General features: G+C 38.7%; 1 protein-coding gene across 26 annotated transcripts in view; it reads left to right on the forward strand.

The window, feature by feature from the left end:
* rims2a (regulating synaptic membrane exocytosis 2a) overlaps window positions 1-12700 on the forward strand; it is a 112008-nt gene that overhangs the window by 19725 nt on the left and 79583 nt on the right. For 18 of the 26 annotated variants that reach the window (XM_058053505.1, XM_058053500.1, XM_058053495.1 and 15 more), the window contains exons 3-5: window positions 1684-1716; window positions 2421-2513; window positions 6851-7061. In XM_058053505.1, the coding sequence (XP_057909488.1) occupies window positions 1684-1716; window positions 2421-2513; window positions 6851-7061 (337 nt within the window). Of the gene's footprint in view, window positions 1-1683; window positions 1717-2420; window positions 2514-6850; window positions 7062-7114; window positions 7614-9499; window positions 9982-12700 lie in introns of those variants that run through there. The other 8 variants (XM_058053504.1, XM_058053515.1, XM_058053518.1 and 5 more) reach the window with 4 other exon arrangements.

Consider the following 12700-nt stretch of genomic DNA (forward strand, 5'->3'; position numbering starts at 1 on the left):
GTAAGCCTCAGGAGGGGGCGTGTCTTTATTCATTCATTCATTTTCTACCGCTTATCCTCACGAGGGTCGCGGTTGTTGCTGGAGCCTATCCCAGCTGTCATCGGGTGAGAGGCGGGGTACACCCTGGACTGGTGGCCAGCCAATCACAGGGCACATATAGACAAACAACCATTCACACTCACATTCATACCTATGGACAATTTGGAGTCGCTAATTAACCTAGCATGTTTTTGGAATGTGGGAGGAAACCGGAGTACCCGGAGAAAACCCACGCATGCACGGGGGGAACATGCAAACTCCACACAGAGATGGCCGAGGGTGGGGAAAGACAAAATAAGAAGCCAAAAAGTTACCACTTCCACACAAAATGGGAGGAGAACTGTTTTTGGAATGTGGGAGGAAACCGGAGTACCTGGAAAAACCCCACAAAAACTCCACACAGAGATGGCCGAAGGTGGGATTGAACTCGGGTCTCCTAGCTATGAGGCCTGCGTGCTAACCACTGGAGTGTCTTTACTTGTACTTCAATTATGCTGGTGCCAGCAACTCATACAGTGGTTTGTACATATAAATGAATACTTATTGCAGGTTCTCAAGAGTATTAAAAAAAAAAAAATCTCAGAAGAAGTGGGACAGAAAAGAGAAAACAATTGGATGCTTTGTGGAGCTAAACCTACCATAAAATTATGAATTGGGCGTATATTTAATAAAGGAGTAAACCTACACAATCATTGACACATCATTGCTACCTTCATGGTTATGCTGCACTGTAAACCCAAATGTTTAAAGTACTTAAATAAATGAAGTTATGCGTACTCAAAGTTCTTAAAAAAGTTCTAATAACTTAAATATGTCAAGTTTATTTAACATGTTGTTCCATTTTGAGTACTTTTAACTGTTTTGATTAAATTGAACTATGGCTATATTAGGTAAGATTAACTTAAAAACATAGTTCACATACAACTTAAGACACTGTAAATCCGAATACTCAAAATAATTAATTAGCATAAGTACAGTTGACTTAAATTTTTCTTAAAAGTTATAAAATTATAAATGTTGATAGCCAGTTGCATTATCTGTTTTTTTCAGTTTATTTAACTTTTTGATTAATATGAACTTTTTTGCAGATTTGTGTAACCTACTTAAAATAATTAACTCATAGTTACTTATATAAAAAGGTATCTATTAAAGATTAATAAATCAAACCAAGAATTAATTAAGAATAAATCAGATATATTTGTACTGTGTAGGTTACCTTCTTCCTATGGAAAGAGTTGAAATGACAACAAACATTAAAGAATGGAGAATGTATGGCAGAGAGAACATGAAAAAGAAAGCAAGGGAAGACACCATTTCTCTTTTCACCCCAAAATTAAAATAAAAAAATAAATACAAAAATTAAAAATTTAAAAATTGGAGTTTATGAATGCAAAACATATGTTTTTTTGAGTTCTGCTAACTTATTTGGGTTTACAGTGTGACTAATCCATCATCATTATCATATTATCACGCTATAATAGTAGTATATTATACTATATTATATTCTAATAATAGCTATTTTTGAAGCTGAATATCACTTTACGTTTTCTATATTTTGTTTCTTGTGTTTCCCTTCATCTGTTTGTGTTGTTACTGCCCTGAGTTGTGCATCTTTTTTTTTTTCTTCATTTGTTTACATTGTAGGATCAAAGAAGAACCAAAGCCTCAGTCAGCACAGTAAGTAAACTACATTACCCAGAGTGCTCTAGGCTTTGACACTTCTCGTCATCTGGTGCTGTAATGCTTCATGTGGCGCTCTATTCTTTTTTTTTTTCTGAGGAAAGAAATGTCGCTAAAGTCCTGGAATGCAGCCGCTGTAGTAGGACGGCTCGACTTTGTCATCGTGCTATGCGGATGACTTCCATGACGTTAATGACAATGGCTTTTCCTTTCTGATGACTTTTATTATTAAACGCAAAATCCTCCCATCTTTCCCTATATGTCTGTGGCTGTTATTTCTTACCTAGTGTGTTGTTTATGCCTGGACCAGCTTACGCAGCCTTGAAATACAATCACTGTCCTAGATGCAGTTGTGCTATACTTTACTGTACCGTGGATGTACCTTAACCCAATCTGTGTACTTGTTAGGCAAACCTGACCCTAATGTATAGTGGCTCTCCTTTCCTCAGCTGAGTATTTAGTGCTGCCTCATTTCCATTGGCTGTTCAGCTTTCTTGCTTCCTCTTTCTATTTCTTTCCCACTGGTTTTTAATGTCGCAGTATTTGCTTCTCCGCCATGTCTCGGCCTTCTCTCTATGCTCTGGTTGTAGTGAATGTGTCCAAGTATATATTTCAAATCCCTCTCAGGATATATATTGTATTGATGACATGATAACTGGCTACAATGTACCAGTCACGCTTATATTTGCTTATTTGAACAGGTGGTTTCCCTTTAGTGGGATTACAGAGCTGGTAAATAATGTTCTTCAGCCACAGCAAAAGTCCCAAAATGACAAGGAGCCCGAACCAGACGCGTAAGTAGTAGATCAGACTCAGTTGGATCTGTTTGCCAGCAGTTACAAATACACAGCAATGACCTCGGCAGCTGAGTGTACAGTAGAGTATAATTGTATGTGTGTGTGTGTGATTGCAGTGATACTGTATATAATCCATTACAAATCATACTATGTTTTAGAGTTTTAAACAAATTTACAACAGATCTGATAACTTCCGTTCTTAGCTCTATGTGTGCAGTTTAATTGTTCCACCATCCTTCCTCACGCATACATACTTACTTACTCTTACATACATTTGACTTACTTATTCCATATTGCTTATAAAAAGCCTTAATATTGCTCAACATCCCGCTTTGGAGATGCAACTGTAATGAATCACTTTTCAGTTCACTATGAAGCCACTTGTGTGCATCCTGTTGTGTAAGAAAAAGACTTTAAGTTAGTTTGTCTCCCTCTTGTGGAGCCAAACTGAAAAAACAATTACAGCATTGAAAATACTGCAAGCTCATTTACCAAAATTCACTTTGATTATATCATATATATTATATATTAAACTCACAACGTCCTGCAATTATGCAATAATAATATGACTCATGTTATAAAATATAGTAGCAATTTTTTTACTAAGGCGTTTGACACAATTCCTCAAAGTACAGCGTGAGATTTATTCATTTAACATGGTATCAGAATGATTTCTTTATGTATATTTACATGTCATAAAAATAATGAAGCTAAAATTAGCACTAAAGTCAGATTAAACTTTATGAGAGCTGTTTAATTAATTTAGCATGATTTGAGCAGAGAACCAAACAAGAAACACCAACAAAATATAGATGCTTTCTCCAAGGAACCAAGAGAGACCAAAGTGAATGTTCATATCATAATAACCTGACCTTGACTTTCACTGCGTCAACAATTGTTCAATAATCAATTATATTCAAAGAGAGAATGCTCTTTTGCCTTTGCCATCAAGAGGTCATAAAATTTTGATGAGCTGATGAACAGCCTATTTCACTTTGAAGGGGACCTATTGTCCTTTTTCCCACTTTTCTGACCTAAATATTGTTAGAATCTTTTATTTTATTTTAATCTTTTATTAAACTATGCCAAAGTTTCAGAAATTGAGAATTTGCACATGTGGAAGTCAGCCTGGAAAGAAGTTTGGGATGGCTCTGATCGCTCGGTTTAAATGCTCTTTTTTTTTTTTTAGGGGTGCTCCGATCGATCAGCCACAGAACACTATCGACTGATATCAGTGGCAAAAGGACGGTATCGACATCAGCCGATACTTGCTTTAAAACGTCGATCCCCTCCGCCGACTTTGTTTGGCTTGAAATAAGCTAGGAAAAGTAGCTTTTGGCCATTTTCATTTTGTAAAAGTAGCTACCTCTAATATAGCCAGTAGTGCATTTAAACATTTATACTGCATGTATGTAATCGGTATTGGTATCAGCCGATTTCACTCATGGATTATCAGGATCGGTAATCGGTAAATCCATGAAAACGCAGCACAAAGAGGTGCAGAGTCTGGAAGATCCAGAGAGCTTTACAGTGTATGTGCGGGTTATTGTGTGTAGCTGCTCTATAGGAGTCCACAGCTCAATACAAAGGGACAAAAATTAGCTTAATAGGTCCCCTTTAATGCTTGTTAAAATAAATAAATTGGTTACTTTGTTTATTTTTTGTCTCACAATTGTTTCATATTTGTCCCATTTATGTTTATTTATGAATTGTTTTACATTTTGAATCTCTGCTTAGAACGTAATAGTGTAAAATGGAAATTCTTAAAATTTTTCAATCGGTATTTTGATCACAGTGGGACATCTGACGCGCTTTTATAACTAAATTCTGACCTTAACGCATCAACAGCAGTACAGTTGCAACACCATGTATACTGTATGTATGTCCAACTCACACAACTCACAGATGCATTCAGGGACCTGCCAACCATGACTACATTTTACGAGTATCGTAGCTCCTGCCTCTCCATGATAAGTTCCATTGACTACAAGAACAGGTCTGCTTTATGTGTACTTCACCCTGGCTGTGGATACTTTGAGTCTGCCATATGTCCAAAAGAGAGGATCATGTAACTGGCAGCGTGTCATTTCGGGGGCAAATCCCAGACGTAACAGAGCGTGGATACTGATGCAAGCACGGGATGCTACAATGAAGAGTGTATGATTACTGATCGGCAGTTTCACCTACATCTGACCGAGTTTGACTCAATAGGGAGAACCTCAAAGATGGACACGGTGGACCGACTTCCTGCTGCCACTTTATCACAATAGATACTTCAATATAGTACAGTGGTGAAGTTAGAATAAAACATGTTTATTCGTTGTAGTCGTATTTGACAGTGGCCCTTGCTTCACAGTGTTCCCCTTGAGTGAGATTTAGTGAGATCTGTCCAACACTGATCTCTTCTTGGTTATCACACTTCTAATTCCTGGGTGCAACAAGAGACACACTCGTGTTTTGATGCCACATGCACTCTAACAATAGCGTCCGCACGTGCACACGGTTCGTCGGGTAGTGTCACATTGTGATTCAGATTTTCACTCACTGGTCGAGTGGTTAGCGCGCAGGCCACACACCTAGGAGACCCGGGTTCGATTCCCCTCTGTGTGGAGTTTGAATGTTCTTTGGGTGCTACCCACATTCCAAAAAAGGTTAATTGGCGACTTTGATTGCTCTGTGATTGGCTGGCGACCAGTCCTCATGCTGGAAGATAGCTGGGATAGGCTCCAGCATGCCCGCGACCCTCATGAGGATAAGCGGTATAGAAAATGAATGGACGGCTTATTCTGTGTAATTATACATTATCTACTATATTGGGTAATACGAGTGCAATGGTGACTATAGGGATGCTATTTCATGTCTAGAAGGCTCTAATAAAGTTAAAAGCCGTATTTAGAAGGGTGCAAAAAGGTTATCTCTGCTCTACCTATTAAAAATTCCATTTATGAATAAGGAATCCTACTTTTCAGGAATTCACTTATCACAGTCACCTCTTAACCGCGATAAACGAGGCTTACTGTAGGCTCCAAAGCACTAGCCGAGAGTAAAGGAAGCACGTTTAGCTCAAACACAGAGCTGTATGTGGTAAAAGGATAGTGCTCCTTTAATAATTCACAAGCACTAATGAATGTTGCAGGGGATATGTGGGCGAAACCAATTCTAATCGCCATATTATGAAGTCAGCCCAGTGTTTAGTTTCTAAGGAGACGCTCAATTGACATGTGTCATACAAAATGCATGCGAAGAGTCCATGTGTTTTCAGTAGGCTGTAAGGATGTGTCAAGAGTTCAGGCTCTTCTGCAAAAGATCACACGCTGCAGTATGCAGCAGTAGGAGGCCATCTATAGGACATCTAGTGATGTGCTATCAATCGAGTGACTGTACTATGAATTTACTATGGCCTTACTATGAATGTCTTATTGGGGTATTTTCAACATCAAACCATTGAACTTGGAACTAGGAGTACACTTTCACAAATTATTTTTATTTTGGAAAACCTCATGAAAAAAAAACATATATCATTTTAATCATGTCTTATGATGCAGAATAGACATAGTGTAACTTAACATAACCACTTCTCGGAGTCTGGTCAATTTCCTGGCAAAAGCTAATGATAATAAGGTCCTTTGTCATTGAAAAAATACAAAACCTTACATCAGGTAGATATTTAAGTTGGCCACCGTGTTCACAGTATAAAGTATATATTTTTTGCTGCGTACCATAGATAGATAGATAGATAGATAGATACTTCCCTTATTGTCATTGCACAATAACACAGCAGTGAAATTGCCAAAGAAATGTCATTGCCTGGCTCCCGTATCATAAATAATAATAATAATAATGTGGAGAATAAATAGATTACATCAAATATGAACAACAATGTACAGCGTAAACAGTAAATTGTACATATAATTAAAATAATTTTGAATAAATACTAATAATTTAAAGTTGTGTGTGTGGGCAGGTAGAGGGGCTTATTTGGCATTATGGTTTTTGGCATATGATCCAATCCAATCCACTTTATTTATATAGCACATTTTATAAACAATGTTTCCAAAGTGCTGTACAGACTTATAAAACCTGTTATTAATAAGTAAAAGTTCAAATTCAATTCAGTCAGAACTTAAAAATGTAATAAAAACAAAGACAAAGGCCCCAACCATAGGAATAACTACTTTTAATTGTATTATTTTGAAGGTGACCCCCCCCCGGACATCCCTTGGAGACCACGACGACATGAGCTCTTACCTATTTAACTTCAGGAACCTACCTTGCCATGATGTCACTTTTCAACCATCATTAGTCCTGCTTAACATGCATCTATCTCCCTACAGGAAGTTGCACCAGCAGTTTGAGTCATACAAGGACCAGGTCAAGAAGATGGGGGACGAGACAAAGCAGGCTCAGGAACAGAAGAGCGAAGCCCCAACCTGCGGGATATGCCACAAAACCAAATTTGCCGACGGCTGTGGCCACCTCTGTTCATATTGCCAAACGAAATTCTGTGCTCGGTGCGGAGGACGAGTGTCTCTGCGGTCAAATAAGGTAATGCTGGCTTGCATGCTTGGAACTCTCCGTTTATAAAGGACACACATACAGATGTCCTGTCCTCGGGCACATTTCTCCCTGCGCTACACAGTGGACTCATAATCTGGGAGTGGAGCCAATGATGTCTCTCACAGGAACTCCTGTTTTTCAGTATTTTGCCATCTACTAAACATATAGTATATTTCTGCTCTCATTCTGTTTACTATTCAGGTGAACAGCTTGTTTATATACACCTATTTTTATCATCATGGTCACTTGAACTACAGTTGTTCATTTTCACCACTGGAGGGAACTATTCCCTCTCATTTTTCCGACCAAGGAATTTCAAGTGCTCCAGTTTACAAAAAAAGTCTTAGACCGCTTTAATATTAATCACAAGCTTAAATGTTTCTATGCAATCCCATCCAATCATTTGCTACTAGTACTATGTGATGGTACTGTCAGGACCTATTAATGCCACTCACAATCTTCCCTTTCTTCCCCCCTTTTATTATTTTATTTCTGTGCTGCATTCCTGCTTTCATGGAATTGCAACAGGAGGACAAAGTGGTTAGCAACATTTTTTTTGTTTTTTTTTACATTCACTCAATGTGTCCTAAGCGTTGTTGTGAAATGTACACATGCACATACAGCAGCCCAAAATGATTTAAAACCAACATGAATGATAATGGAAGAGCAGCCCCATTGGAACACTATTGTTAATATTAAGGCATATCAAAGGTGATTATTACGGAAAAATAAATAACAAGCATAGCTAGTACTTAAGTTATGTCGGCCTGATGTTTTTTTTTGCTACTACTTTGACTACCATGTTGAACTCTTCACTTGGAATAATATTTGGAGATCTGGCAAATGGCCTTTGGGAAGTGTCCCTTAGTAAATAATGGTGATGTCATCGCTCACTAAGTAGTGCGGTGGCCTTGTTGCCCTCAACGTCAACCTTCATTGCACACCGTTTGGATGGTAGCGTTAAATATTCATGTGCAATTGGACAAAATAGAATCTCATGAATGAGTAGATGTAGACGGAAATAACTACAACCGACTACTACCACTGTGAACCACAATTATATGTGTCGTATATTATATGTACCATATGATCATTAATATAGAATATGCTGCCTTAGCATCGCTAGTCTGGTGTGTCAGTGACAGAAGCGGCTAGTCTATGTCTGGAGGAGCAGGTAGCAAAGCTATTATTGCACTCTGAAATTAACTGAGCAACCAGCTAGTTAATCGCAGTTGCGATTAAATCAACTCTTTAAGACACTACATGTGCTTTTTGCATCTTCAATGTTTATGCTACTTTACTTCTGGTCATTGCGATTGGCTGGTGATCAGTCTATGGTGTACCCCACCTCTTTGCCAGCTGGGATAGGCTCCAGCATATCTGTGACCCCAGTGAGGACAAGTTTGGAAAATGGATGGTTAGTGTTCTTAGACCAGATTGCCTTGTGGGCTGCACAGTGACTGAGTGGTTAGCACGCAGGCCATACAGCTAGGAAACCCAAGTTCAATTCCGCCCTCGACCATCGCTGTGAGGATTTTGCATGTTCTCCCCGTGCATGCGTGGTTTTTCTCCGGGTACTCCGGTTTCCTCCCACATTCCAAAAACATGCTAGGTTAATTAGCGACTCCAAATTGTCCATAGGTATGAATGTGAGTGTGAATGGTTGTTTGTCTATATGTGCCCTGTGATTGGCTGGGCACCAGTCCAGGGTGTACCCCACCTCTCGGACGAAGATAGCTAGGATAGGCTCCAGCACCCCTGCGACTCTTGTGAGGATAAGCGGTAGAAAATGAATGAATGAATGAATAAATTCCCCCTTTTTTTTGTTTACAAATTTGTCCATTACGGCTTTTTAAACAATTTTAAGAATCACAGAAATGCTTTGAAAGTGGTTGAATTTGGAAGGTTGAAATTTTTTTTTTCAATATCCATATTGTGCTACACGGTTGAGTCCAGAAAATCAATTACTGATTCTGAGGATTTTATTTCAAAGTGTCTGGTGTTGAGAGCCTATATTGTATATGGCACACAATATATCAATAATTTGGATAAACAACATAGCCTCTGTCATGGAGTCACATTTTTGGTGGTCTGTACTTGTCAATATTAGTGAAAAATGAATTAAATATGCAGAAGAAAAGGATTGTGCGTCTGTCATAAATGATTGTCAGCTGTCCTGATTGATGTGTAGGAGAAAATAATACTAATATGATTATTTTTATTACTTTCTGTGACCGCAGCATCATTCCTGTAAGTTCACATCATGATTTAGTCCATGACTTCATCCTGCTGCAGTTACAGTATGACGACAAATGCACGATGATGACAGTGCCAACAAGAGTGGGCACAGCACACAGGAAATGACAAAGTGTCCTTAACGACAACACATAAATATTTCTGCTCTAGATTTGGCGCTGCTGCGTGTGTCTCCGTCTTATTATTGGACCGAGGGAGCTGTCGCATAGAAATGAAGCTCGCTGATGTAAAAGGCAGTCTGACCGTGTCGTGGATGAACTAATGCAGTGGTGGTGGGATGCTTAACCTCATTTGTCAGGTTGTCGCTTGATTTGCATGTATCTCCTCGAGCTTCTAACAGTCCGCTTGCATCGGCTGGAAGGATTTCAAACTGAAAAATCAGTCATTTCCCTCAACGACCTTCCATATTTGGATTCTGCTATTGCATGATAGAAACTAGGGCAGAGACTGCGTTTTTTGTTGGTGGGATCGGAGCGGATGTGGACAGTGAAGTCTTCGGTATAACCTTCACGGTGTTCCCGGCAGCTGTTGTCTGAACTTGGAGCTGTCTGTGGTGCTGAAGGTCGGATGGTCGCTTTAGTTGTTAGGAGAGCTGCAGACAGCCGTCACCGTCTTGTGGAGTGACTGAACTGTTTTCTCAGCGGTGCCATGGGTAAGCCGAATTGTCCAATCTCTCTTAATATGTTGTGTTCTGAAATCGATGCATCGCACGGCTGCGTGTACCTTTTTGAAAACAGTTTATGATTTATCTTTTATCATGCTTGAAACTCTCACTATGTGCAGACAGCAAAGCCTGACCATGAAAATGAATGTGTGTGTGTCTAAGCCGCATATTCACCAATAAACGTACAATATATTTGCAGATTTATTCTAGTATTTTCCCTCTCTGTTCCCATGTCTCTGAGCTTCAAACAGGGAACATAAATATTTATGAAGTCTATTATTATTGCTGGCGCACACACTAAAATTAGAAGCTCATTAAAATGTAATTCACCACGTGCAGCCAGTATTGGAGCATGTGAATGTAGCAGCTTGCCTTATTTTCGTCATCCGCACATGCAGTGAATCACAACTAAAATGTCATGTAATTTGTTGTGCGCTTGAAAGTGGCCCGAAAGCCTTGTGACAGTGGAGCAACAACAACAATAAAAAAAACAGTATAGATATAATCTGTACAATGTTGCTACTTTAAATTCATCATTCATCGACTTACCATGCACTGTTAAATGACTGCAGTCCCACCGACTGTGGCGATATATATATTTTTTTTCTATAGTGAATTAGCTACTATCCTTACTAATGACTGCAGCTTCATCTGGACCTGATCCAGTCGCGGATGTTCCGAGGAAGGCTCCACTCCCTGAACAATTAGTCTTTAATGAGTAGTTCACCTCACCTTAGTCCAGGTGAAGGAGAGATATAAGCAAGGCAATATGATCTCGATGACAGCTCATTTGCTGCCCCATCAATATTGCAGCACGTCCCATCTCACAGTTCTTTGTCGTTTATGATTGTTATTATTTCGCATAAGTTTGTAATAGAGTGGAGTGAAAACTGCATACACATAACTGGTCTGTCCTTCATCTTAGCTAGTATTGCTTTATTTGTTCTTGACATACATATACCACACATATACTGTACATATACAGTATCTCATACGTATATGGCTGATATGACCTATCACAACCTGAACCACAGCAAAGGCAAAAAGTCATTATTTAATGCGTCTTTGTGCATCAGTAAATCCCTCATAGCTCATTTAGTCGGGTATACTGTACATATTGTAGCGGTTGGTACGTGCGGTAGTGCTTGGTTTTTAGCTTTCTATTTTTAGCTGCAGGTTCAATGACTATGAAATGTGCAAACACAAGGAGAAATGGCCCTGCCTGAGGGCTGCAGCCCCCAACCCCCCCTTCCTGCACTCAACTGTGAAGAGTTAAGATGAAGGGAAGTGTGTGTGCATGTGTGTCTATATACAGTCAGATCCATTAGTATTGGGGCAGTGATGTCATTTCCATATGTTTGCTTCCATGCACATCCACAATGCACATGGAACAATGTGACTGGCTTTTAATATTCATTCCATACATTGTTTATAGCATTTAGGGAGTTAAAGCAATTCTATTTTTCTTCTTATGTTACTAGTGCGTTGCGCTGACCTTCTCTGTTCACATTAATGATTGATTATGAACATGAATAGTCGCAACTAAATTTAAGAAATACATTTTCAGAAGTAAATACAGGCTATTTTTTAATAATGTAAACTATATTTCAGTAATGGAGCTAATCATTTATTGAATTTACTTCAACATTCCTCTTTATGAAAGCATCAATACTACTGCCATTCATTCATTCATTGTCCTCATTAGTGTCACAGGTCTGTCAAACCGAAATCCATCAAACTGTTCAATCAGATAAACAACCATTTAAACTCCCATTCATACCTATGGGCGGCCCCCTGTTGTCACCCATTACTTCTAATTAGAGGTCGCTGATGATCTCGTGGTTGCCTGACTTCTGTTCAGTCCCCACCCACTGACAATGTCAATTGGTTGTCTGGATCTACAGTATATGTGAACTGGGACAAAAAGATGCACCTGGACTTTTCAGTTAAGACTGATCCCACATTAAGAGTCTATTCTGGAGCAGCATGTACCATTCACCAGCAGAGACTGTTGGGATGGATTGTGGGCCACAATGCACAGCTCCTGGTCTGTGTCCATAACAGTAATAATGACAATGTCGCTGTAGCTTGGTTAATATGCTGGTCACATTATGTAAATGCATTGCTGGCATTTTTTGGAGGTTTTTTTTTTTTTTCATAAGGCTTTATAGGCAGAATAGTTGCATCCCATTATGTGCGTTCTTAAATTCCTTTATTTAGCTGTTTTTATATCTTTAGAATACAAGAAAAAGAGAGACGTGGATGATGGACAAAATTTTTAAAAAGTGCACTTTTCCTTTAAAACACTGCGTGAGTACAACTTTGTTCTTAATGTACTTTTTTTTAATAATCATAAAACATCCTTTCTTGTTAGCATCCTCTTAGTTAGCTCAGCAGTGACCCTCAAAATGTGAACCAAAACACGTTTTTATACTTTTACAATTATTGTTTTACATAATAAAAAATTCTAAATGGATGTTAATGATGAACGAAAGGGCTAAATTAATAACCATCGCCTTCCTCTTTAAATCAAGGATCAAGTCGCCAAAAGTAAAAGTAACCTGAATTTATATGTAGTTCACATTGTTTTCTACATGTATGAAACCATAAAAATGTATTTTGTTTGGACATGTTTGGCTTTTTGGAAAGGATTAATTGGATTTCCATTATGGGAAAAGTTGCTTTGGTTAACATCCATTTTGGAGGA

Source organism: Doryrhamphus excisus, chromosome 17 (genome assembly GCF_030265055.1).
Source record: "Doryrhamphus excisus isolate RoL2022-K1 chromosome 17, RoL_Dexc_1.0, whole genome shotgun sequence".
NCBI lineage: Eukaryota > Metazoa > Chordata > Actinopteri > Syngnathiformes > Syngnathidae > Doryrhamphus > Doryrhamphus excisus.